Raw genomic sequence first — 27123 nt, 5'->3', positions numbered from 1 at the left:
TGCACGGAGCAGTGTATTTATTTACCACATGAGTGAACAACAATAGGCAGTATTATAGGCAGAGCCATTACTTGTCCTCGGGCTTGCTGTACACCAGGGTGAAGCCGCACTTGCCGCAGTAGTGCCTGTCCTCCATCGCCGCCATGAACACTCCGGCCCCGCACTGCTCCGAGGGACACTCGCGGCGCAGCCGGTGGATCTTGCCGTTCTCGTCCACCTGTCGCGCACATTTCAGCATCATCACTCGTCATGCTACCCTAGTGTGCAATCAAAAACTAAAAGAGTTTTAAGAACCCCTTTACTTCATCGCCTACGCCACTATCAAGAGGTAGAAAACTATTTTTAATATCACAAAAATACCTCAAGAAATTAATTAAAAATAATTAATACAAACAAAACTAACAATTTGTGGGTTAGTCATTTCACACAGATAAGCCCCTTTTGTCAAGAATTATATCTGGAACACACATGACACAAGCAGATGTAGCCCTAACGTTTAATAGGATCACTATTACATTTACTTTAAGAGTTAAAATTAAGACAGCAAAACACACTTTTTCAGTTTAAACGTGAGATACAAAATGTGAAAAATAAATTTAAAACACTTTTATACATAAAAATTAGTAGGGATGTGCGAAAGTGACTTTTTCCACACGAAATGAAAGTGAAAGAAAATTTATCAAGTTTCGCGAAAGTGAAACGAAAATGAATTTTTCTATGAGATAAATATATTCTTAACGAAAGTTAAGCGAAATTTTTTAATTAACAAAGAAAAAAGTGCCCCAAAATTTGCTCTTCAGTAATAAATTCTATTACATAAATCATTTTGGTACCTTTTGATATATATATATATATATATATATATATATATATATATATATATTATTATTTAATATAATCAACATCCGCCCTAGACCACACAACACAGCCCCATGTCACTCGTAAATTTCAAGAATCAATCCAGATCTTTCATCGCACAGACTATTTCCTTTACAGTCGTAATGTCGCAGTCTATGATAATATATTTATCATGTGCATGGTACTGATGAAAAAAATACGTGAATACTGCGGAACGGCCGCCATCTTGCACCACTGTCACACATGGCTAGCTCAGGAAGCTGTATACCAGGCAAGGGACATGGTCAAAACAAAACATAACAAATGGTTGCTGCCAAGTGGTCATTACATGCAGTGACTTGTTGACCTTTTTGTCTAATTGGCTGTATATTATGAGGATTTTATATGCCAGTCAGAGTATGTAAAATTTAAATAAAGCAGATGACAATGTTTTTGTTTGGCTGTGCGCGAATAAAAGTAGGTACGTTCTTTGTTTATGTGTATATGGTAAATACTAAATACTGTACTAACAGTTCTGGAATGTATGTTTTACGAATATAGTACCTACACTACTGTTTGAAAGCAAATGAATCAGGTAATTTTTCAAATATTGCATGATTTTGTTTTGATACCTAGGCCTACTGTAATCACGGTTGAATTTTGTTTACTTTATCTGCCATGTTTGTTCAAATTATGATTTTACCGTATTTTCATTAATGTGAGTTTTTTTCATCACCACGTAAATTAATCTTAATGGAAATCTTTTTTCTAATTAATGTCTTTATATGATTTGCATATGTCATTACATTATTAGTAATAACAAGCAAATCATATAGACATTACAGTAGAATCTCAGTGCTAAGTACTTACAGGTACCTCAAGTTTTTGTACTTAGTACTGAAACATGCATACATATCTTTACAAAGAGAAAAAAAATATATAAAAAATTGCTACAGGAGAGCCGCAATGCCATATGTATTAGCAACTGCGACTTGCTTTTTTCCCCTTGTCTAGTTCTCTGAGTATATCCACTTTTTCCTTAAGCGTGAATTGCTTTCGTTTCTTTTTATCTCCAGGATCATTCATATTGTAGCACAAATACAATGCGGTGTCTAAATAACGTAACCTGAAAATAAACTCAACAATAACAATAAACAATCCCGGCACAGACATCAAACAGTATTTTTAGCGTAGCGTAACACTTTTGTCTAAATAATTAATACTTCTCTCAAACTTCCGTCTTTCGATGTATCGAATGGTGTTGTGTTGCTCACGTCGCATACTACGTACGGTATAATCTATGGTTGTGCGCGCAACTGTTTGTTAACTTTGTTTTGAGAATTTAGAGGTTAGAAAATACGTTGCGGTGGTATTTGTGTATCTTTGTTCTACTACATTAATCATTTAGCTGGAAATTTATTTACCAGTTTAAGTAAATTTTGGTGTAGTAATGCCACGCTACTAGTAGAATTTTTACGTTATAGTGAAAATATGATACTTTAAACTGAAACCGTTTTGCATGGCGAAGATACGATTTTTGGCGGGGACTTAAAAAAAATTCGTTAAGTGAAATATACTTTATAATAAGGTACGTATTGTACCGGTATTCTACTGTACATTTTTATTAAATTACGAGTTCTTTTTCAACTAGAACAAACGGAACTTCGGTAAGCTATTGAACTTTCGTTTGGCTCGAAATATTTCGCTAAAAACGAACTTCGACAGATGAAATTCTTACCGAAATCGAAAATGAAAGTAGCAAAATTTCGATTTCGGTATCGGTATACCGAACATTCGCACAACCCTAAAAATTAGTCGCATGGGCCAAAATTTGCCAATTGCACTGCACATGTGCGAAGCATAGTTCGCTCTCAAGTCTGAAACAAATTTTTTTTTAAATACATGCAATTATTGAATACTTGCATGCTTTAAGTCATTATTAGGAGTTTTTAAAGATTCTTAGTGAAATTTAAGGACTTTTAAGGGCCCTTATTCACTTAAGACAAAAATCCCTTTCCCCTACCACTTCTACCGGAACAGATTATTGGAGATGGACACCACCCAGTGAAGACTACCTGACTGATGAACTTCCGAGGATTTAGAGGATTCTTGTAAGAGCATTTGCTGGAAATACACTTTAAAATATACATTTGAAATTTATGAAAATACACAAAATATTAAATAACATCTGTTTATTAGGGATGTGCGAGTACCCGATATTTTCGGGTACGGATCAAATCCACAATTACCCGAACCCGGAATCGTTCAACATACATGGATTCGAACAGTATTACGAATATTCACAAAAGTTATAAATTAATTTAATATGGCTCAAAAATACTAGCAGTCAAAAATAAAATTAGGCTAATATGTATTACTTAAGTAATTATAATATGATCATGATGTATCAAAGAAAGACTATAATTACGAATTTTGTCGTATAGCAAACTATAAACTAAAAACATTACATACCTACAAGAAAAAAAGTCTTGGCTATTTTAATGGTTTCGGAAACGTTTATAAAACTGAGATTTCCCTGTAGCGTGCAGATTATTACGATTGAGTTGGAGAATCAAATATGTTTTGGTTTTCTTTTTTTTAAAGTGTTTCTTATTAATTAAGTTTACATAATTATAAACATTTAAATCTCAGTGTAATAATTGCCAGTAGTTACAGTTAGAAAAAAGAGTACACACATTATTTTTAAATTAATCAGTTATTTTTAATTATTCTGTGCTTAATATTCGGAATCGGATTCATATCTCAAATACTGCCAGGGATTCGAACCGAACTGAAAATCAAGGATTCGCACATCCCTACTGTTTATAATATAAAATATAAAGGATGTTTTTTTCAGTAATTCAGTTGTCTTTTAATAAGCCAAACATAAATTAAAAAGGGTAATGAAAATGTTATATCTCCTTTTATTACCTGATAAATAACACAAAACATATAACAGGAAAAAAAAAATATACAAATTAGAATGGAAACCCTACCAGTCTAATATTGATCACCTCAACATAGTTTGAATTATAATTGGATATTAACATAAAACATTTAAAATTATAAAAACACGGATGATATAAAAGTGTTGAAAATATGACAATGTTTCAAACTTTAATATAGAAATAAAATAAATAAAACCATTAAACATTTTTTATGGACATTGCAAACAAAATTCTTTATCATACTTTCACCGTTGTGAGGAAGCAGATATGCAATAATATCCAGGGCTAGATTTTAAGGAATATTTTAACCTGCCCAACGGACAGGTGTAATCGAAAATTTGCCTGTCCGCCATCCAATTTGCCTGTCCGCTGTTTTACCCAAATAAAAAAAATTTCAAAGTCGCTGAAAAAGTGAGGAAAAAGGATTTTTGCTATATTTTGCACCTATTTTTATCACACACTTAACATCCTTATTTAATCATCATTTTCAGACGAGTCACTGCACGAATTACTTGGCTGATTCTGTCTTGAACATCTTCGATAAGGAGGCTGAAAGGGTCAACGTTTTCTCTGAACATTATGATATCAGAGATTTATTGCTGGTGCTGGATCAAACTCACTTTCAGAAGGTGACTGTATTTGAACACGCATGAGGGCAGACAGTGTATCATCATTTAGACAGTTTCGCCAGTCTGTCTTTATAGACTTCTGATCCAGATGATTTTGAATGCGTTTCACAGACTTTGCAAAACATTTGTTTTGTTTCTGTGTCGTAACGAACCAAAGAAACTCGGAACACCAAGACGTTAAAAAGGTACGGGACCGGGCGATTTTGTCATATTTAACATTATATTCTGACTTGTCCTCGTCCGTTTTTCTTTTCTTTTCTGGTGGTTTTTAAGCACCAGTAATGAATTTCCACATTGTGTAACGCAGTTAATTAAATACTTAAACAATCGCCGTAACAAGATATAAACTGTAAAAGATTACAGTGTCCTCTGTAAACAAGTAATGTTTATTTTTTGATGCAACAGTTGACAGGCGAATTTTCAAGCAGTCTCAGTCACTGCGGCCACTGTCACCTGCATCTGGAGTACGCCGTGAAATGTTAACCACGCGAAAACGCTTTTCTGTTAACAAACTATATTAAAGTAGAGCAAGTAATTAGTAAAGTCGCGATTTATAAAGACAATAAATTTAAAAAATTATATTTTGAAAGTAAACAACGGTAAATTACGTAATTGTTGGCTGCACTGCAACGAAATTAATATTAAAACATGGCAACAAAAACATACATAATCGGTGTGAGACGTTTTGCATCTCTAGCATACGAATACGACTATGTTATGTGAATCATGACGTGAACGTAAGATTTTAAGAATTATGATTCAGAAGATTTCAGCACGGTTTGTACAAAACCTATTTTTTTTCCCGCGGTATACAATAGCCAGAGTCGTCCGTCACAAAAGCGCAGCTATTATTGTTTATTTATAGATATTGTCAAAGATGTTTTATTTGCGGTCGCGGTCGCATAAATGTTATTAATCACCTCTGCTGCATTAGTGCGTGCGAATAACCTCGGCGTCACAAGTTGCACCTGTCCACCGGACAGTTGCCTTTTTTATTTTGCCTGCCCGGACGAGATTTTACCTGTCCCGGGCAGGCGGACAGGCGCTAAAATCGAGCCCTGATAATATCAATTTTTTTTGGAAAAAAAGTTATTGAGTAAAGAGTAATAAGTTCTCACTAAACAGTAATCTAAACCACGGTAGATACTAAATCGCGTAAATCCAAGTCATAACGACAAGAGGAATATGATATCACAATGGTTGGCTGCTGGCAACAAGCGCTCAGCTGGCGTGAAGACAATGTGTAATGATGTGTGAAAATGTGCAAAAACATATAATACTGCTAGTTTCAAATAATTTTTATTTATTGAAATCACGCACATTGTGGCCTAAATAAACTTAGTCTTCTCGATTAACATGCTTAATATTACCAAACCATTTAAAATTATTTCTGAACTTGAAATGAAAACTTGTCCAACAGCGACGCAAAAACCAAAACGCCACACCAACATCAAAAATATATAAAAAAAATATAAAACAATTTTCTCAGACTTGTAATCACGACGGTACAAACATGGCTGTGCCGAGCCAATCGGTTTACCTTGTAGTACTTGAGCACGGCCAGCTTGACCTTCTTCTTCTTGTGCTTGATCTTCTTGGGGGTGGAGTAGTTCTTCTTCTTGCGCTTCTTGGCACCGCCCCTGAGCCTCAGCACCAGGTGGAGGGTTGACTCCTTCTGGATGTTGTAGTCGGACAAGGTGCGTCCGTCCTCCAGCTGCTTCCCGGCGAAGATGAGTCGCTGCTGGTCGGGCGGGATGCCTGCCAACACCACCCCCGCCTGAGCCCGCCTCTCTCGCGGTCTCGTGAGCTACACCACTGCTCCTACCTTCTTTCTAGGGAGCCCTTTCAAGGATTTAAACATCTCGAGATGTACTTGAACATCAACACATTTCTTCTACTTATACTTTACCATAGGTAAAACCATTATTATTATTTATTAAAAAAATATCTGCTGGTCAACCATTGACAAAATAAACACAGGCTCAAATAATATTTGATGAGCTGAATACCATTGGAAAACACAAAGTACAGCCACGAAAAACTTTTTTTTTTTGGTTAAGAGTACAAAACAAAATAACAAAAAATACACGCAGCGCAACATGTTTTTAATTTTTATGAGAAGTGATACACAGCTCTTTACAAGAAACACTGCAGTGAATATATATCTAAATTTTTACTAACTTATACACTTCTGAGTGTATAAACACAAATGACATTACACACACACACACAGAAATATGCTTTGTGAGTCGGGTGGCAGTTTAGTTTAGCATGGTACCATAACACTTACATACCATACTGCACACAAGCACGACTGATAATATTAAGGATGTGCAGTAACTGTTTGGCTAATTATTTAATATTTACAGAGATTTGACTTTTCCAGGGGAAAAAATATATATACATGAATATACGTTAAGCACACTGAATAATCTACAAGTTGAATATTGTACCAAATAAATTGAAATAATTAGATGTAAGCAATTAAGCAAAACTTCAAATGTTATATGGTAATCACCATTTTGAATCAATAAAAAAAGTAATCATTAAATTAAGTTTTTCTCCCAACAAAATATTTTTAAATAATATCAATCAATGTGTGATATTGCCTTCTACAGCACTTTACACTAGGCCAGAAAATATGTATACAATTACTGACTTAAGTAGTACCTCATTTTTACATACCCAGGATTTATGAATTCCGCAATTAACATAATTTTTCCTTGCAACTCAATTTTTCATATAGTATTAATGCATCACTTTTCCGCTTTAAGCTAAAGCATTTTCCACAATTTACACTGCATATAATAGAATAAAGTTCAGACAGAACAATTAAAGATGAAAGTGAATATTGTGAAGTTTGTGGTCAGTAGTTTCATTATCTATTGTAAACAATAATTTTTTGTGCCACAGTAAACCATTAGGACTTTAGCAATGTGAGCATGAATATTATGTTCAAACCAAGATGGTGTTTTGTTTTTATATATCTCCACTTTAAAATTAAATGTTTACGCATGAAAACAGTTTTAATTGCTGTTACATAAATAGTGAATTACTTGGCTTTATTAAAATATGTTTATAAAGCAAAATAACCAATTCATACAAATATGGCATCTTCATGTTGTTGGTGATGTTTGTTTTACTACAATAGATGTTTCAGAAAGGTAGTTGGTAGTACAGAATTTTAAACATTGCAACAAAAACACTTTTATTCCTAAATATAAACAAAGGAGTTGTGTTCGCGTAATATAAATGTTTCTGAACCAAATATTTAATTAATTTTATGTTAAAACACAGTTTCAACAATGCAAATAACAATTATATAAAATAATCTCACCACAAAAAGTGGACATTTTGAGATGTTTCAATTTGCATGTCTTGTCCAAGAACTGAAGATTTCATGTTCAAATGTAACACAGTAATCACGAAGAACTGCAAGATTAGATGGATTTATTGTTTTCACTGTGCGAGATAATTAAATTCTAGTTATTGTCTAAAAACATAAGCATCTCCGATATTGGATTTGAGTGTGGTGTCTATTTGCTTCTCATTGTTTCACATCATAGCGAGATAAATTTTGTTCTTCACACTTATCCCATCCTATGTTTTCCTGCTTTTAAATATTTTTGCCCTGGTTCCTTGAAATATGTAAGAACGAGGTTCTACTATCCAAACCGAAGATTTAAATTAAAAAATTTATTTGGACTTGGTCCAGAACATTCAAATTGCATGAGTGACAGTGAGTGATCACATATATATGCTTGGGTGCAAAAAGTAGAACAGATCCATTTTGCGTACATGCAACACTGTCAACTAGGGTTATTTTATTCAGGCGAAAAACACCTAATGCAAATTTTAGAGCCTATTTATATCAAAGATAGAACTTTTCAGAGTCTGTCTTAACTAATGAACTCTCACCTTCCTTGTCTTGTATCTTGGCCTTGACATTCTCAATAGTGTCGGAAGCCTCCACCTCGAGGGTGATGGTCTTCCCCGTCAGAGTCTTCACGAATATCTGCATGCTGGCGGCCAGACGCTACTCGCTGGGGGGTGGAACAAATCTGCAGCACGACACACAACCACCGTGACACGATGCGCCCCAGCTTCGACGCACACAGCACTCCAAGCAAGTCCTCCCCGATTCAAACAGTTCTTGGCTTATGCTGTTGTCTGCCGCAGCTGTGCGATTCAGCTTCTGAGAGCTACAGTGAAATGTCTTCAGTTGGCACATTGAGGACCACGGCCATGCCGAATCATCGCCAATTTAGCTCAAACTAGGAAAACACTGTACTGAAATAAAAACAGACCGTAATGACGAACTCTACAAAACTGAAAACACCAGCAGCGCAGTAATGCAACTTGGTGGCCAAGTCATCAAATGAAATCAGCAATTTCAGAGGGTTTAGGATCCCCCCCCCCCAACCCACAAATTTTCTTAGAATATTAATTGGTTTACTCTACAATGTTTCTCTTTGTTAGTTTGCAAAATTTCTTTATAGTGTCGTGACAATTGTCGGTAGAGAAGGCACTAGGTGGTCACTGGTGATGGTTCGTCCAATTTTCGATCCAGATGGTAGCATATTTTTAATTTTAAAATACTATTTATCTGTGATGTGAGACAAACTTTATTAGACACTATTATTTTTGCCAGTTTAAGAAATTTAAGTTAAAAAAAAAAGTTTTTAGCAGAACAAACATAATGAAAACTTTTAGTGGCAATGTACACAGAGTGGAAATTTACATAGTCAAACTAAGAGTAAGAAGCAGGATTTGCAAGTATTAGTAGAAATAGGTGATAATTTTAAATCAGTACAATTTTCAAACAGCTGTGATAGTGAAAATGAAGCTAAAGTGTCTACAGGAAGTATTGTAATACTGTCCAAGATGGAACATAGCCCTTGATTTTAAACCAACTACATCCCATCCTTTAATATTAGTTCCTGAAATTTCGGATTCATTAGTACTAAGGGGCATTAAAACTCAGCCGTAATAATAAAAAAAAAGGAAGTCCTCAATGTTTACAGGTCCAGATGGGATACCAAATTTTATAATTCAAAGGCTGCTTACATTTATTGGTTCCCTTATTAAAACATTTGTTTAATACCAGTCTTAAAAATCAGGTTTTTCCTGATAAATGGAAAACTGCTAAAATAATACCTATAGACAAAGGTGGTTCTAGATAATGTTTCAAATTATACCCATCCATCTCTTGAATGGCTTTCCAAATATATTTAAAAAATTTAATTTCCAAATAAAAAATAGTATATATGATATTCAGTGTGGATTTAGGACAGGTATGTCCACTGCAACTAAACTAATTACTTTCTTGTAATAAATACCATTTATAATGAAGAAATTAGCAGAGGCCAAGTTGAAGCCTGTTACTTTTCAACCTTGCCAAAGCCTTCAATTCTGTTAAGTCATTATATACTTCTTGGTAAATTAACTAATTTTGGAATCAATGATTGGTTTATGAACAGATTTTAAATTATCTCAGAAATCGTAATTGTTATGTTACTATTAATTACTGTATTTCTCCTTATTTCTATGCAAGCTGTAGTGTTCCTCAGGATGGTACCTATCACAGCTACTTTTTTCATCTTTTCAAAATGATTGCATACCTTTACCAACCAATATTAATGCATAACAAATCTTGTTACACTTAATAAAGAAAAAACTAAAATAATAACCTTCGCCAGGAAATACATAACTATCAAACATTACCACTTATTGGACAATATCATCATCCCATAATTTTAATAAACGAGCTTGGCATCATTGCAGACTCCAAAATTATTTTTTCATCAACTGTAGACTCTTGTATCTCCAGTTTCAAAAGAACATTACCCTAATCGTTGCATGTTTCAAATCAATAATATATTAACTTTTATTTTCATTTTATTGATGATTTATGTCATCAGGGTGTCTACTGACCCTGGGAAACCTGGAAAACCTGGAAAAATAAGGGAATATTGTAATCAGGGAAAAATCAGGGAATTTTGGTTTGGTAGGTTGTATAGTTGGCAATACGTTTTTTTGTTCATTGATCTGCTTGTATTGACGTAGCATCAAGTGTATCGCGTCCCATTATTTTATTTTTGGATGGAAAATAACGAACAGTTCCCACGTCCATTTTCTTTTATTTACCATCGGATTCGGAAGTGGCGTTAAATCACGTGATACAAACTGGTTCAAACTGGTCTGTTATCATGCTGACGTACGTACTGCAGCATGTGCTTCCCACGTTCAGATTATACCGACAGGTGCATTTAATTTTAAGTATCTATGGATGCCCTCAACGTAAACTGGGCATTTTTGTTAGCTTTGAAAATACATATCACGGACACTTTTGGTGAAGATTCGCCATCGTTGCTAGAAATTGGTAGCTGTGGGCTTCATACGGTCCATGGTGCTTTCAAAACTGGAATTTCTGCTATACAATTGGACGTTGTTAGTTTTTTCAGGCACAGTTACTATTTGTTTATGTATGTACCTGCAAGGAGGGCAGATTACATTAGAATAACTGGATCAGAGCTTTTTTCCAAGAAATTTTGTGCAATCAGATGGAATACTGCAGTTGCTGAGCGTGCCATGAAAACGTTACCCCACCTAAAGAAATTTGTTAGTGAAGTTTCTATTTCATCTGTGTCTTTCAGTGTAGTGAAAAGTGCTCTTGAAGATAATCTTCTAGAAGTAAAATTGACCTTCTACTCTTTGGCATCAGAGCTGGAATATTTTCTCACAATGTTCCAAATAAAGCACCCATAGCACATTTTCTCTGATTCACTGGTAGACATTTTATTAGCTTTGGCAGGAAAGTTTTTGAAACCAGAGGTACTGAAGAGCTTTAGAGAGTAACGCAATGTATCTCGATTGGATGTAGATAACCAGGAAAATCTATTGACTGCTAACAATATCAAGTTGGGTTATGCAGTATGCCATGCCATTAAGAAAGAGAAAGTACCAGTAAAGTCTGTCCTGTTACTGAAAAATGATGTTAGGACTTGTCCAAAGGTTATGGTAAAAAAACTTCAAGACAAAAGTCCCCTGAAGTACAAACTTACCAAGGGAATTTCCTGCTTATGTCCGTCTGTGGCTTTAAATTCGGGTGTGAGGAAACAGCGTGTGAATTACAGTTTAGAATTTTGTTTTCAAAACAAGTGGCTATAAGGACAAGAAGCTGATAACATTGAGTGATCATATCAGTTGGTATGTTCCTCACAAGATTCTGAAGCACTGTTCTCGTCTTTTTCTCGAGAAGACTGGCGCATTGATCACTTGTGGATGCTCATCCTTAAGGCACATACAGTAGCTACCAAAACAGGCCTTCTAAAGTTTGTGAGGATGATGTTGGTACTTTCCAATGGAAATGCATCATTGGAAAGAGGATTTTCAATGAATTCTAATTTGCTGACTGAAAGCTTGCAGGAAGAAATACTGATCGCACTAAGACAGATGTACGACTTTGTTCAACGTTCTGGAGGTGTAGAGCATGTTGATATCACCAAGTCCATATTACAGTATGTAAGAAATGCTAGTTGTAGGCGTAAGGAAGCCCTGCAAACAAAACAATAAGAAAAGGAAGCTACAGACAAGAAGAAGGTAGAAAAAGAAGAGTTGAAGAAGAGATCAAGGCATTGCAGTTGAAGAAGGCTCGAGTGTTGGATTTGGCTCGTTCTGAAGAAAGTGTAATAGACGCAAAAGTTGAGTCACTGCGAAATTGATGGGCGCTTCCTTTTACTTATGTTTTTGCAAAAGTAGGTGTGTGAAATATTTGTAGCAGCATGTTTTATTTGCCATCAATTGAGTCACTTTGGCCACGTCTGGAAGAAGGTATATATTTTTTAATAATTTAAGTGAGTTGAAATACTTTGAAACCCGCCTATGTACTGTTATGCAGTTTTTTCAGTTTTGTGGAATGTCGTAATTGTGTTACAGAAAACCTGGAAAAGTTCAGTTTTAGATCTGGAAAACCTGGAAAAATCAGGGAATTTCATTTACTAGATCTGGTAGACACCCTGGTCATTGTCTATATTGTAGTTTGTGTTTCTGTTGTATTTGTTTTCTGTATCCTGTATTGTACTGTCATTTATTCTTGTTTTTATGGTGCACCTTCCTTGCAATCTCACTAAGGAATGTTGTGTAAAAATAAAAATAATAAAAACATATTTATTTTATTTACTTCTACATGTACTGCTTCTTATTTCTGAATACAAGTGAAACAGTTGAAATAATAGTTTAACTGAGTTTTTTTTCATAAAGTTAGCTAAAAAGATGTACTGCTGAGAATTATTTTGAAGTACTTCACAAAATGCTTGCCATACATCTAGGCTACATGTTCACAAATCACTTTGTACTCACGTTGTTGATAGCCACAAACTGATGCTTATTGGGTTCTTGCCTATCTGTTTGTACACTTAAACAGACCAAAACTTAATGATTCTGAATATGTGCATTTAAATTGAAAGGTGGGTAAATATGTCTTCATGCTGTGAAGTGTAAATAGAACACAAATACGGTTTCATTTAATTCAAATAAAATAATTAAGAGAATAATGAAATAATAATAATAATAATTTGATGAGAAAATCCTATTCAATAATATTGACTTGTGAGTGATACACAACTGCTGAATAATATTGGGTTATAATGATTATTGCTGGTCCCTTTGCAAGTTTCAAAAAGCACTAGTGACCTTTATCCCCTGAAAAAATAATATGAAACTATAAATATTTGGTAGTAGTTTAAGATAAGGAAATATTTTTGTTGTTGGATTGTTGATTTAATTGCCCTTGAAATCAAGAGGCTAACTTACTCAAAGACGTGGACTCTATTCCAAACCTCCAGAGCAATAATGTACTTTTTAATTTGCAAGATTTTCTGAACACTCGGTAACAAAATAACATAAATTTGGAGAGAAATAAGAAATAAAAAATTCTCCGAAAGGCTATTTAATAGTTACAATAAAATGCTATATCAAAAAACCACTCTAATACAAATGAAAAGATTTCAAATTTACTCAAAGGCAAAAATTACAACTGACAAGTAAAGGAACACGTATTATGTGAAATCAACAAGATTTTAATCACAAGTGCCTTCTTGTTACAAAGCTTCACAAATCCTGCAGTTCAAACAATGAGCACAGCGTTAATGCAGCCGTCATTCTCCGGGTTGTTGGTGACCTGAGCGTACTTGCCCCACACCACCTTGCCTGCCTGCGTCACCAGGCCCAGTTCGCTGACGTTCACTTCGATCACCGTTCCCTTGGTTATGACGCCCAGCGAAGTGTACATGGGCGAGCTGGGGTTCTTCTTCACGCCGATGATGGGCAGGCAGAACGTGGCCTTCAGCTCCGGGTGCGTCACGTGCGCCTTCTTGAAGCGGAGGGCCATCGGCCTGATGAAGCGCTCGAACTTGGGCGGTTTGCGCGTGAACTCGTCGCCCACGAACGTCACCTTCGTCACCATGCGCTTCCACGCCTTCCGCTTGGACTTGCCGCTGCGGAGCACCCGGAAGACCTCCGCATCCGCCTGCGCCTTGACCTTGGGGATGGGAACGTCCCACTTGCCGGCCTTCTCCTTGCGCTTCTGCTTGATCATGTTGGACAGGACCTTGGCCCGGGACTGCACATCTCGGTCCAGCAGGTACACCGGCAGCGCACCGTCCGCAGGCTGCTCCGTCGCAGTTTTCACCTTCTTCTCCTCGTGCATCTTGATCTTGCGTTTCATCTGTATCTTCTCGTTGCGACGCTGCTTGTTGAAAATCTTGGCCTTGAGGCCACGCAAATTCCTGGCCCTCTCTGCCCGCTTTTTCGGCTCCCGGGCCTCTCGCTTGCGCTTGCGCTCTTCATAGTCGAGGCGCCTCCCGTGCAGCTTGCGATGACGCTCGATGTACTCGTTCTGCGGCATGGTGGATCGGCGCGGTTACCTGGAAACAAAACCACTTGCTGGTATTTGGCTTTACGGCAGTTACCAAACTAACTTCATTCAGATTTGGGCAGAACACTTACCCTTGTTGCAACTCTAAGTGCACTTTGGTATCTTCTTTCAGGACTACAAGCGAATGAAAGAATTAGCATCCATGTTTTGTTCAGTCTTCCGAACATGTTTAAATTATTTTCCTTAGCAATTGTAATCACAATTGAAGTAAAAGTAATTGTTATTTCTAAAATAAGACAAGATGAACAAAATGCTAACATACTTGCTTTGTTGGGCATAGCTATGGCATACACCTGTGGTAAACTGAATGCAATGGTTAGTTTGGGAGGCACTGGCAAACAAATATGTAAATCAAGGAGAGAGAGATTGAAGGAAATGTACTAGAAATGTACGAAGTTTGTGGAAGTAGTGAACAAATAAAAACCAAAATGGTGTCCTTCAAGCACTAATTTCATAATGGATGCATGAATAAAAAAGGAGGTTTGAAATCTTTCAACGAGTTTTCACTTAAAACATTACCATACTATGGTACATACTTAACTGTCCATAAAAAAACTGCAGGAAATAAACCATAACGTGTACCTAAAATGGACTTATGCCAAATCAAATAATTTAAATTATACAAACAAGAAACCTTTACCACCATGTCACTATACTTTCAAAAATTTAATTATAAGATTTTTTAGTGGGTAACTTTTAAACACAATTTTGAAATAGTTTGATATAAGTTCCACTAACTTATATAAAAACCAAACAAGTAGGCCCTATGCTATTGTAATTACAAATGATTATCATTTCTTGAAAGAACTCAACAAAGGAATCGTGCCAGTATAATATTTTTCATGAAGAACTTTACCTGGTCACTGCCCAAATCTGAATGAGCAAAAGTTCACACTATCCTTTCAATTTCTATTAGGACTAAAAACCTACATATACTTTAACGGTAAAAAAATATTATGATTCATGTTATTCTTTTTTATTAAAAATGCTTGAAAATTAACTTTTAAGTTCAATGTATTCTAGAGTTGGAGTGCTAGTGTCATAGTTAGAATCATACAGATTATTTGATACCTATCCTGTCACTGTGTCCAAACAAATCTGTAATTATACTACCTGACAAAAATTTACTTTCTGTAATTTAGAAATACACATATATATTTAAAAAAATGTTATTAATAACATAATAAGGTCCAGATTCCATCATCACCACCCACAGCTGGCATAGTTCTCCCTCCACTTCATCTTAAAAATAGTCTGATTATGCCATCTTATAATGTTTTGTGACCATGCAATAAAACACCACCTGAAAACAAAATCTTCCACAGCCTGGCTTACGACAAACTCAAGCAAAACATTTTCCCTTAGTTATTAAATTCACAGGTATAGGCAGTCGGGGGGAGGGGGAGGGGGAGGGGGAGGGGGAGGGGGAGGGGGAGGGGGAGGGGGAGGAGAGGGAGCGGGGGAGAGAGAGAGAGAGAGAAGGGTGGTGATATTCAATTAATTTTAGAGGATTCCACATAAATTCCCCAATTAGTTGACCAATTCCAAACTTACATTTTTCTTTATTTACCCTGACTTGATCCAGAATGTGAGCACCCTATGTTAGCTACAAAACAAACAAAAAAAAAAAAAATCTTTTTTTCTTAAAGACTACTTATGCCTTCCCCTCACATCATCTGTTACAACTGGCATTCCAACCCATCACTAAAAACTTTACAGTCTAGACTGATACATGAAATAAGCTTCGGTTTTCCCAATCCCCTAGTTAAACTCCCAAAACTACCAGATAATGGCTTGCAACGATGGACGTAACATCACATCATTTTGCAGTGTTTGTGTCAAGTTTAGGCAGATGTACTTAGTGTAGTTTGAGCAGCTCAAACCAAACCCTGCTTTGAAGGTGGAATAGCTGATGTGTTTTAAGCAGGGCAAAGAATTTCAGCACAATCTTTAAAAGAAATTTCAGTTTCTAGTTAAATAATAAATTTATTTTCTGCACACATGTATGCCATTGAATTAAATGATGTGTTTTATGAACTAATTGTATTTTTCTCTAGTATGGAGTGAGGGGCACAGTGGTTATGACACTGTGAACTTGCACACACCCTGTAATCCAGTGTACCCAGCTTTAATAACTTTACTGTTTACAAGATATTAAAACCATATCAATTTAAATTTCCTTTTAAATTTACTCTCGTTATTGCTTGCAAGTGCTTCTTTGATAATTTAGTTTACACCAACAATGATACCAAAATATAATTAAAATGAAAAGAAAAGGCTGCAGAATTCAATGATGTTAATAGTCTTCAACACTAAATATTGATGAATTGTAAATAGTTGCACTCAAACTCTAAAGAACGAAAGACTACAAACTACAGGAGACTAATAGATAGGCTACATAGGAAGAAATTAATTTTGTAGTAAATATTTGTCACTGACACTTCTTTTTCTTCAAATTCTGTGTTGTTAGCTTAAATTTTTGTCAGGTAATTTTATTTACACTAGATGAGTCACTGATAGTAAATGTTAAGTGTTCAAAGTTACTTCATAACATTTAGATCACATTGTTATGCTCACTGTTTCATTTCAGCATTAAATAAATTGTATAAATATTAATAACCTGAACATATGATACCTATGCATGCATGCATTGCTGGCTAAGAAAGTTAAAATAATTATAGTTAACCTTATGATAGAAATTTAAATAAATGGCAGTGTATGCTCAAAATGCAATTTTATGACCCAAAATAAAATAAGTAGTTATAGCAGAGGAACTTCAATACAAAACAGAACCCACAAAAAAAAAGATGCTTAATTTCACCATGCATTTGCATATATGTAAATATGAAAATCATGTCTTATTAATAAAATATAGCAAAATTTTTCCCCAAGATCCATGTTAAAAATGACAACATGAGAAACTGTCAATGACATTCAAAGTTTTCAGCACACTTCACTTCAAATATTAAAAACAGAAAAACAAGTTGCAACACACAAAGTTAAAAGTTGGCAGATATTTGCATTGGACTTTTTGCATCTTGAATAATTAATATCATTTAAATAGCTATATTTTCACCATCTCCTCCTCTAGCCTATCAATCATACTTATATCCTTTATTTATCAGTCATAACCTTGCATTCTTCCAAAGACCCCAACCTTTTCATTAATGCTGTTTCTTTACGCTCAACACACTACAAGACTTCATCCCTCTATTTCCTTGCCTCAGCTTCCACCTTCTGCAACTATGCTCTCAAAAAGCAGATTCCACAGCCATTCCCTGCCCTCATTTGCATTTGTCCTAAGCCCCTTTCTATTATCTGTATTTGACATCTCCCTACTCTCCTAAGTTTTCCCAAGCAAAATAAATGTATCCGTTCTGCATTTCTCGGTAAATATGTAGTTTAGCGGTATTTGCAGAAGGAAAAAAAAGGTTAAAAATCTGAAAATACTTTTAATATATGCTCTTTAACTTCCTCTTTTCATTAAACCCGGCGGAGTTAAGAAATTCCAAATACTTTAGGAGATATTAAATTTAATTTTCATAGTTGGGGGATTTTTGTTGAAAAAAATGAAAAATCTGAAAATACTTTTATTATATGGGTAAATATTTACTTGGGCGGTATTTCCGAAAAAAAAAATGTTAAAAATCCGAAAATACCTTTATTTAATGCTCTTCAACTTCCTCTTTTCATTAAAAGCGGCGGAGATTAGAAATTCCAAATACTTTAGGAGATATCGAATTTTTAAATTTCAGCACAAAACCAGCGCATTCCTGTGGCGTGCGTGCACCATTGTTTCTTGTTTACGTACGAGTATCTATTTTTTTTATTGGATAATGATGTCACGTGATTGTTCGTGATAGGCCAGAATTCAAATGAACTAATACGTGATTATTTAGTTCAATTATTGTTTAAAACGGTGTTTAATTACCGCCTCCAACTTAGGTGAGTTTTTAACGTTTCTGATTTTAAAGTCTTATTTGTTATTTTGATATTGTTGCGCAAGTAATAAGTAACAAAAAAATTTACGTGAGTTGTTACTGTACATCCTTTGTTATGGGTTTGTTAGGTAAGGTCAGTTACATTATAAATAATTTAAACCTAAAGAGTAATTAAAATTAATTCACATTATTTTTAATATCACCTTAGTTTGAAAGTATTTATAATGTAACTGACCTGACCTAATCGACCATTTTAGTTTACTGTTCACCCTCTGTCCGGGTTTGTTTGGTCAGGTCAGTTACATTATACATATTTTAAAATTAAACAGCCATTAAAATTAATTCACAATATAATTTTTAATGTCGGCTTAGTTTGAAAGTATTAATAATGTAACTGACCTGACCTAATCAACCATTTTATTAATTACGCATTCACGATTCACGTATTCACGAACACACGGCAAAATAACAAAAATGGCGCCGCTCGAATGGTTCCACAGGTCTTGTATTGCAAAATTAAAAAATTCGATATCTCCTAAAGTATTTGGAATTTCTTATCTCCGCCGCTTTTAATGGTCAGGTCAGTTACATTATAAATACTTGAAAACAAAATAACCATTAAAATTAATTCACATTATTTTTAATGTCCGTTTAGTTTGAAAGTATTTATAATGTAACTGACCTGACCTAATCAAACATTTTAATTAGGCATTCACGAACACACGGTAAAATAAAAAATGTCTATGGTCGAATGATAGTACAGGTCTTGTATTGCAAAATAAGAACGGCGATATCTCCAGAGGTGCCAACCATTTACCAATGCAATCAGTAGTAAATATAAAAAAAATCAGTAGTTTTAGAATATTTTCAGTAGTGAATTAAATCAGGGGCGGATCCAGCTTTGGGAGGGGTGGAAGTAGATGTTCGACAAAGTTCACACACATGACCTATAATAAAACAAGAAAGGTATATAACTTACACATGTTGTTTGTATGAAACTTCACAGTTAAGTCTAGGATTTCTGGAGCATATTGAGTGTTGCCTTCTTTGCTTTGATAAGCACATCACTTGAGAATTTCTGATCAAAGCAAGCTTTGCCACTTGTTAGCATGTGTGTCTCCTGGATAACCAAAGATTCTAGTAATTCAGAACCCATTGTAGGCCTGAATTCTGTCTTGTTTTTCCTAACCATGCTAAAAATTCTCTCGCAAGAAGCATTACTATGAGGTATCGTAAGAATTGCCAACATTATTTTAGGAAGGACAATGAATTTCTTATGTCCATCAGCATTCTTCAGTTTTGTAATCAAATGCCATGCAACATCCATTCTATTTCTGTTACACGATTTGATTTCCTGAGGAAGATCTTCACACTGATACCTGGCAAATTCCACTTCCAGATCAGAGCTCTCCTGCTCATTCAACAAGAATGAATGCTTCGCACAAAAATACTGAACAGATTCATAGGAAACTGTTTCACGTTTTTGTATGTCAGCTACAGCAGCATGGATTACAGTTTCATTCTGTAGTGGAAACTTGGTCAGAATGTATTTGCAAGCAGATTCAAAATATTTTCGCACACAGGTAAAGAAAATCACCATGTTTTCTTCACTTAAACCCACATCTTTATCACTTATGTATATTCTTGTTTTTGCACCAATAACTAGGTCTTTGTTGTCTTTTTGTTGATTCCTATCCCAATATTTGACATCTAAAATACTTTTGCTACTCCAAATACCTTCAGGCTTCAGAAACCTGATAAAAAGCTCAGTGAGTAGTGACAATAGCTCACTATGGAGAATGTGAATTAGCAGTTCTTCACTTTGCAGCACCGTATTAATTCTTGTAAACACTGGGGTAGTGTTTTGGAGGAACAAACAGTACAATTTTGTAACAGGCGAAGACAAAGCCTGCTTAATCCTATCAAGTCGTACATTCACACTGTGATGCGTAGGCTTGGTTGCTATTTTTTTTGCTGATTTTGGATTTTGACTGCTTGAGATGTCAATCTTGCATTTTGATTGAGCTGGAGCTTCATCATTCTTTGACTTAGACGAAGCGTGCTTCTTAGTTGTAGACGTTGCAACATATCGAGGTATGGAGTCTGTCAGGTGCATTTGGCCTCTCAAGAACGTACGAATTGGACTTGATATTGGTAACATTTGAAGTTTTTTGCCTTGCTTTGTCATTCAAAGGAACTAAAGTACTAGTAATTTCAGGTATGCACCCAGCCTCTCCTACTTCATTACCACCAGCTGAAATGCAAGCAGTATGTTTCAAATTATGTTCATCACACTTTTTTTCACCAAAAACAAAACTGAGTAGTGCAGGCCACTGTTCCAAAAACCTATCAATACAATTCTTTAATGATAACCATCTAGTGCTTGTATGCTTTAGAATTTTGTGTGTGGCAGTATCGCACAGAACCTGACATTGCTGCAGCTTCTGATGACGAACTTCTATCTAAGTAGTGGTACAAATCAACCAAAAGATCTTCAATACATACTGGCAATTCTTTTGCAGCATTCTGTGCAGCAATGTGTATTAAATGACAAGCACAACCCTGCATGAACACATTTGGATTTTCTTTCTTTATGAAGGAAGCTGTTCCTTTATGTCTGCCAATCATTGTTGAACAATTATCTGTGCCAAATGACAAGCAGTTATTCCATGTCAAACCCCTCTTCTGTATCTCTTCAATAATCAAAATGAAGATGTTTTCTCCTGTGTTTTGAACTTTGCAAGCACAAACAGCAAGAACTTCTGAAACGATTTTTCCTAGATCGGATCTGTAGGCCGTTACGACGATGGGGTATAATGTAACCTCTTCATTGTCATTACTCCCATCAGTAGCAATACTGAAAGCTGAATGCTTTAAGTTTTCAATTATTTCGGCTTGGGACGTCTCTGCAAGTGATTTCACAATTGCAGTAGTCTTTGTTCGCTTGCAAGCATAATTCTGTGCGATATTTGAATCTGGACACATTGATTTTAATAAAGGGCTGAAATGATCTGCAACAGCAAGTGGTATGTTGTGCTCGATGAGAAATGAAGTAAAAAGAACTTCGGCGTTTGTAGTGGGATCAGCAGTCTCAGTTTTAAAAAAAGACGTCAAAGTTTTATTAGCATTTTTTACTTGCAAATTGTCCATGTGCTTTTTACTACTTACGTGACACTGGCAATCAATTTTACCTCCATGTTAAACACTAAAATCGCACTTGCACAAATTACAAAACACGTGGTATTCAGATACACTAGACACGGCTAGACTTGTCCACAACTGCAAATATTCTTTGCGATACTTTTGTGAATTTTTTGGTTTGGAAGCCATGTTGAGTTCACATGCACGCAACATTTATATTTCCCAAATATTTAAGGTAACTTCAAATGTAAAACTTGATAACTACACATGACGCTTCCCGCACAAAGAACAACCAACAACTGGACGGATTGATGTATCGATGAATGAGTCGAAAAGCCAATCCACACGCCCGAAGCAATACACAGATCGATTGTATATAATCAATATTTTTCTCGTGCTTATACAAATACAAAAGTATCTTGAACAAGCGAAGCGGGACGTTGTACACCATACGCGTTTAAACAACTTATCTATACACAAAACACATAATTCACAATAATATGCTAACTCGACTAGTTCCACACAATTTTAAAGTGAAAACAAAACTCTCCCTGAGCGTGGGAAAATGATGCGTCATACGATATACACAGCTGTAGATGCGTACGTGCACAAGACAATGGCCAGTTTTTTTTTATCTGAAGCTGATTATTCCGTAGCTTAAAAACGGAATCCGTACTTCCGTAGCAAGCCACAATAATTCGTATAAACTACGGACAATTCGTAGAACTTGGCACCTCTGTATCTCCTAAAGTATTTGGAATTTCTTATCTCCGCCGGGTTTAATGAAAAGAGGAAGTTAAAGAGCATAGAATAAAAGTATTTTCGGATTTTTTAAATTTTTTTTTCACAAATACCGCTGAACTACATATTTACCTTTCCTCTCATTCCTAACCTAACAGCTACGTGCTTGCCACCGAACTTCTCTCAATTTACTCTCTCCTTAGCTCTCTGCCCGTCGACTTTGTATATTTACTTCCGAATTCTTTACGCCATTTTTCACTGCTAGATATACTAAACCCAAAGTAGCTTCATTATGCCCTTCATTAATTTAAATACAAAAAGAACGCTAAATAATTCAATCAACAAATAAAAACGTAAACGAAGATTTAACAAAATGATGCTTAAAAATACATTCAAAAATAATCGTATGCTCATTAGTTTCGTTTGTATTAAAAAGAAAATGTTTTCTACAAGCATGGGACAACGTGGTTGTAGTCCACACATATCGACAATAACTTAATGTCATTAAATAGGAGACAAAGTTATTGAAATAACATATGAATATTTGATCACCTTACAGCAATCATTCCAATTACTTACGTCTTCTATAATAATATTTTATTTCTCCTTCAATGCACAACCCACATTTTCAACAACACACAACCGGAAACATGAAACCGTAAGGCTTAAGAGGAAATAACATTTTTGGTTTCCGAAATATACTTAAGAGTACAACTTAAATGGAACAGCTTCCTTTATTTTATGAACATACAATTCAGTAACTGTTAATCGTATAATGTAAATATTACAACTTGAACTAATTTAACAAAAAAAAAATTCATTCACACTCACTGATGTGTGCGAAGTAATTATTAGAATACATTTAAGTCGCAAATACTTCCAGTGTTTCTTGTAATTCGTTTTTTTTTTGGGGAGGGGGGGATTTACGTGGGTTGTTAGGTAGCTGCTCTAAAAATTATTTTTTAACCTTCTACGGCTTACAAAATTTTTAAGCGTTTCATAAAAATTAAAGTACCTACCTTAAAAAATATTTCCCCCCACCCCCCTGCTATGTTACAAAGATGTCATCAAATACTTTATTTTGTGTCAGTAATTGAAATCATGACCTATATTGAATGCACTAACGAGCAACATATTGGGTTTGTAAAAGTGTTGATTATATTATTTTGTTGCCAATAGATACGAGGTAGAAATAGACCTGAAACAATGATGGATGATTGAGTGTTGTCAAATAAGGGTCCCTGAGCCAATGGAGTGAAATTGTAGCCCGTTCATCCCAGGTGCTTGCATGGAGGCGTGGTAGTATAATAATTAAGTTGGGGAGGGGGGGGGTGGGTTCTCACAAGACTACAAGTACAGTTTGACACAGTATCTACTATAACACTAAGTACCTAAAAGTATGACGTCGTCCGACCGAAGGCCACCCTAAAGCCCGACCTGCAACCGCCAGTATTCAACCCCGCTAACGGAACGCGCCCCTAGCCATGGCCCACCCGTGTCAGGCGAGCCACCAGCAACCAAGATAGAACCCGGCCCCCTAATAAACAGACCGACATTACAGCCGACCACATTGCAAAAACACACACAGAATATTAAACAATATTACGTAAAAATTAAAAGTTGATTAACGAAAGTGCGACGTAGGAGTGCCCGGGCACTCACGTGTGTAAATGCGTCGATACGCGTGTAAGTGTCCCCCTGGCGGCCTTCTGCCTAGATTAGTTAATTAACCCATGTGACATAATTATTAACTCCTTGTGTTTCGTTATTACCCCCCCCCCCCCTCCAGAGCAGTCCGGCAAGAGACGAACAGTCGCTGGTGTGACGTATAATTTAAAGGACATAATTCGTAAACATACTAACTCTAAATTGTAGAAGGGACGAGTGATGTTAATTTAGCCTTAATAATTAATGTAGGAATTTAGCGCCCTTAAAATCTCTTATTAACGTGTCACATTAGAAAATAACGTAATGAGGTCAACCCTGGCGCGAGGGGTAACGAGCCTCGGCCGGACGCCATGACATCACGCCAGTACAGCGCGACTCGTGGACCGGGGCGGACGCACGTCCCACGGAGAGACATCATCCATTGTCTGCATTGAACTCACTTCTGGTAATTATAGTCACTTTCTCGAAACCTCTTTTTACTAATCTTTCCGTGCGTACCCGGTCCAATTTTCGGTCCAGGACTTAATCCGGCCGCATAACTTTTAAAACCCCCTGCACCACACTTGGTCTGCGGGGTAGTTTCAGTATACGGCACGGGCCACCTCCCGAACCACAGAACTTGAACTAAAACCAGTCGCTCCGACGCTGACACCACCCCGTAAGGGAATTTGGACGAATTTAGCTGCGGTCCGCGCTCCACTACAGTGGACGCGAACACCGCCTTGAGACATTGATATACGGGATTGGCCGCCTCCAATCACCCTCACCCCTCTTTAGGGTAACCAGGTTCAGAACCGCCGAGTGCCTTGCTAACACGTAACAATTAGTAATCTTGTGCGCCGCCTTGAACCTGGAACGTTTTTAGTAAACTTGTGTGACGCGCCACAACGTCACATTTAGTAAGCTTGTGCAACGCACCATCACGTAACATTTTTGTAACCTTGTGCCACGCCTTATTACGTAACTTTTCAGACTAACTTTGTGTAATTGTGTAACTTCTGTATTGTGTGACGTCAACCTCTGTACGACGTGGTGTGTAATCAACGGTATTACACCAAACCCACAGTCACATGAATAAACGACGCACGTCATTTGTTGCACTACTTCAGCGCCTAATCAATTAATCATACGACTCCCCAACCACCACCAAGTAGGGAATTCCTCACATCCCACGCAACACCGCCGACGGTCCTAGTGGGCCACGCAGGGCAACCGACCCCACGACCCACCTATCGACTAGAAACAGAGCTAGTCTGGCGCCCACCCGGAAACACTACATCAACGACAGCCATTCCCGCTAGGAGCCGCACCGGGACTCGAGCCCGAGACCCCGGACGATGGCAAGTATAGCTACACTGGTACCTGTTTATATACTGTAGATATATTTGCATAAGAGTTTCAATTAGAAACACTGTGATGAAGCTATTACTCCTAGAGTTTGTCTGTTATTTTGCTGACTGAGTAATGCTCGCCGGCATAATAGTGTTATAAGAAGGCGAGGGGAGTTAGGTTCCCAACCTAAATGTGATCAGGGCAAAGTTGTGAACCAACTTCCACTTCTGGGAGGGGTGTAAGATTGGAGCATTTGGTTACTATGAAATACCTTCCAATTAAATACTGAGTCCAAAATTTCGGAGAAAAAAGTATAGGCCCCTAAAAAATTTATTTTAACATATTTCTGACATCTTGTCAAAATCCATACTTTTAAGTTTAGCTGAATTTAGATTGGTATTCCAAGACACAAATATAGGTTTTTAGGTGTCAAATATGCTACACCTGTAACATAACATAATCCAAAGTACCTACATAATAGAACTAAGCATGTCCCTTATTTTTAGACAATGTTTTTTGGTGTTGACGTCGTACCGACCATGGCCTTTAAGCCCGTGCTCCGCACCGCCAGTACCGTATCCCGTTTTCGGAGCGCGCCCCTTGCCCAGCCGGATTGAGTCAGGCGAGCGCCTCGGGCGTGACCCCAATAGACAACAAACCAAATTAACAGTCACCGCGGCCACTGGCCTTAATTAAAATGCCCGTGAATGTCGGAATAGGAGAAGTCCCTCTAAAACAATTCACAGTGGGACAACATGGTAGTAAATTTACAGTCGCCAACTTGATGTCACATTTTAAATAATTAAATACATTAAAACTATTGTTAAGCCTTAAGCACCCAATTACCAGGTGCTACATTTTAATTGGGCACCTGGAACATGTTTTAACTGGTAATATAGTAAATTAAATTAATATAAGTTTTATGACGCCGACTCACAAAGAAGAGAAAGTTTCTCTTCCTTGCGAGGCGGCCATGTCCGGTAGTCTCGAACCACTCCGCGCCGGGAACAGACGTGTGTCCGTGGGCAGCATCCAAGTTTCTTTCATTTTATTACTTTTTATTCTGTACTAAATCTTTAAATTTAAAACCTTTTGTTAATTCACCGCTGCCTACGTCGACTCGGCGCGTATTTTGCGGAGCCGGGCCTATCCCGACCGTCTTCAGTGTGATACCGCGATACGTATCGTAGCACAAAACGTACGGTACTGGCCGACTCCAGCGAAAGTGTTTTTACTTAAGGACGCCGTGCATATGCCTGCCGGCTGCACACACATAAGTGTTTCGCCGAATTTAGGAGCCCGCTCATAGAGCACCCCCTGCACCCGTTAATGTTCGGCGCTGGCCGTCTCCAGCGAGCATCGACCCGCGTCCCGCGAGACTGCCGCGGTAACCATTAATGTCGCGTAGCGTTATGTTTTTTCTGTGTTAATCGTGTAACGGCTAGACGTCGCCAAGTGTTGGTGAGAGTGTTTTGTAGCGGGACTAGATTAAAGGTAATTTTCACCAACTCGTGTATACTAATTTTCCGGAGTCTCCCGTCCTCCACACGGCCGAGCGGCCTTCACAGTCAAGAGAGAACCATTCAGGGTAGATTCAAGCCGTGTACTTGGCGGGGCACGCGGTGGCAGAGTACCCACGACCCAACATCAATGGCCTAGCAGCCCGCTAGCCTGGCGCCCCTCCGGACAACAAGAGCACCGCGACGCCCGTAGCACCCGTCAGGTACCCCCCGGGCCTTTCACATAGGTCGGGTGACGGCAGTGTCATATCTGTTGCCATTATGTCGCTCAAATTACTTCCATGCGCAGAGCTCACTTTTCCATTTATTTCATCCAGATGACTGAATTAGAGGTGGGTTGTTACAGCAATTTTCGGTATCTGTTCCAACCTGATACTGATACAGTAATGTACTAGTTACAAGTTTCTGATACTTCTGTATCAGTTAGAG

At 36.9% G+C, this 27123-nt stretch overlaps 1 protein-coding gene across 2 annotated transcripts; it reads right to left on the bottom strand.

The window, feature by feature from the left end:
- LOC134532732 (ubiquitin-ribosomal protein eS31 fusion protein) lies at window positions 1-22926 on the bottom strand. Of its 2 annotated transcripts, XM_063369528.1 has the most exons (4): window positions 22754-22926; window positions 8333-8475; window positions 5955-6172; window positions 1-217 (listed from the first exon to the last, which is right to left on the bottom strand). In XM_063369528.1, exons 2-4 carry the CDS (start codon window positions 8433-8435, stop codon window positions 68-70), a joined length of 471 nt encoding a protein of 156 aa, XP_063225598.1. In that variant the 5' UTR covers window positions 8436-8475; window positions 22754-22926; the 3' UTR covers window positions 1-67. The 2 variants fall into 2 exon arrangements, with proteins under 2 accessions (XP_063225598.1, XP_063225597.1); XM_063369527.1 differs by lacking the exons at window positions 1-217; window positions 5955-6172; window positions 8333-8475 and adding an exon at window positions 13349-14340 and having other exon boundaries at window positions 22754-22869.
- Window positions 22927-27123: the final 4197 nt, after the last annotated feature.

The sequence above is a fragment of the Bacillus rossius genome, chromosome 6 (genome assembly GCF_032445375.1).
Source record: "Bacillus rossius redtenbacheri isolate Brsri chromosome 6, Brsri_v3, whole genome shotgun sequence".
In the NCBI taxonomy this organism is placed as follows: domain Eukaryota; kingdom Metazoa; phylum Arthropoda; class Insecta; order Phasmatodea; family Bacillidae; genus Bacillus; species Bacillus rossius.
Note: the sequence above shows the minus strand (reverse complement) of the source record. Positions and strands in the feature narration are given on the sequence as shown.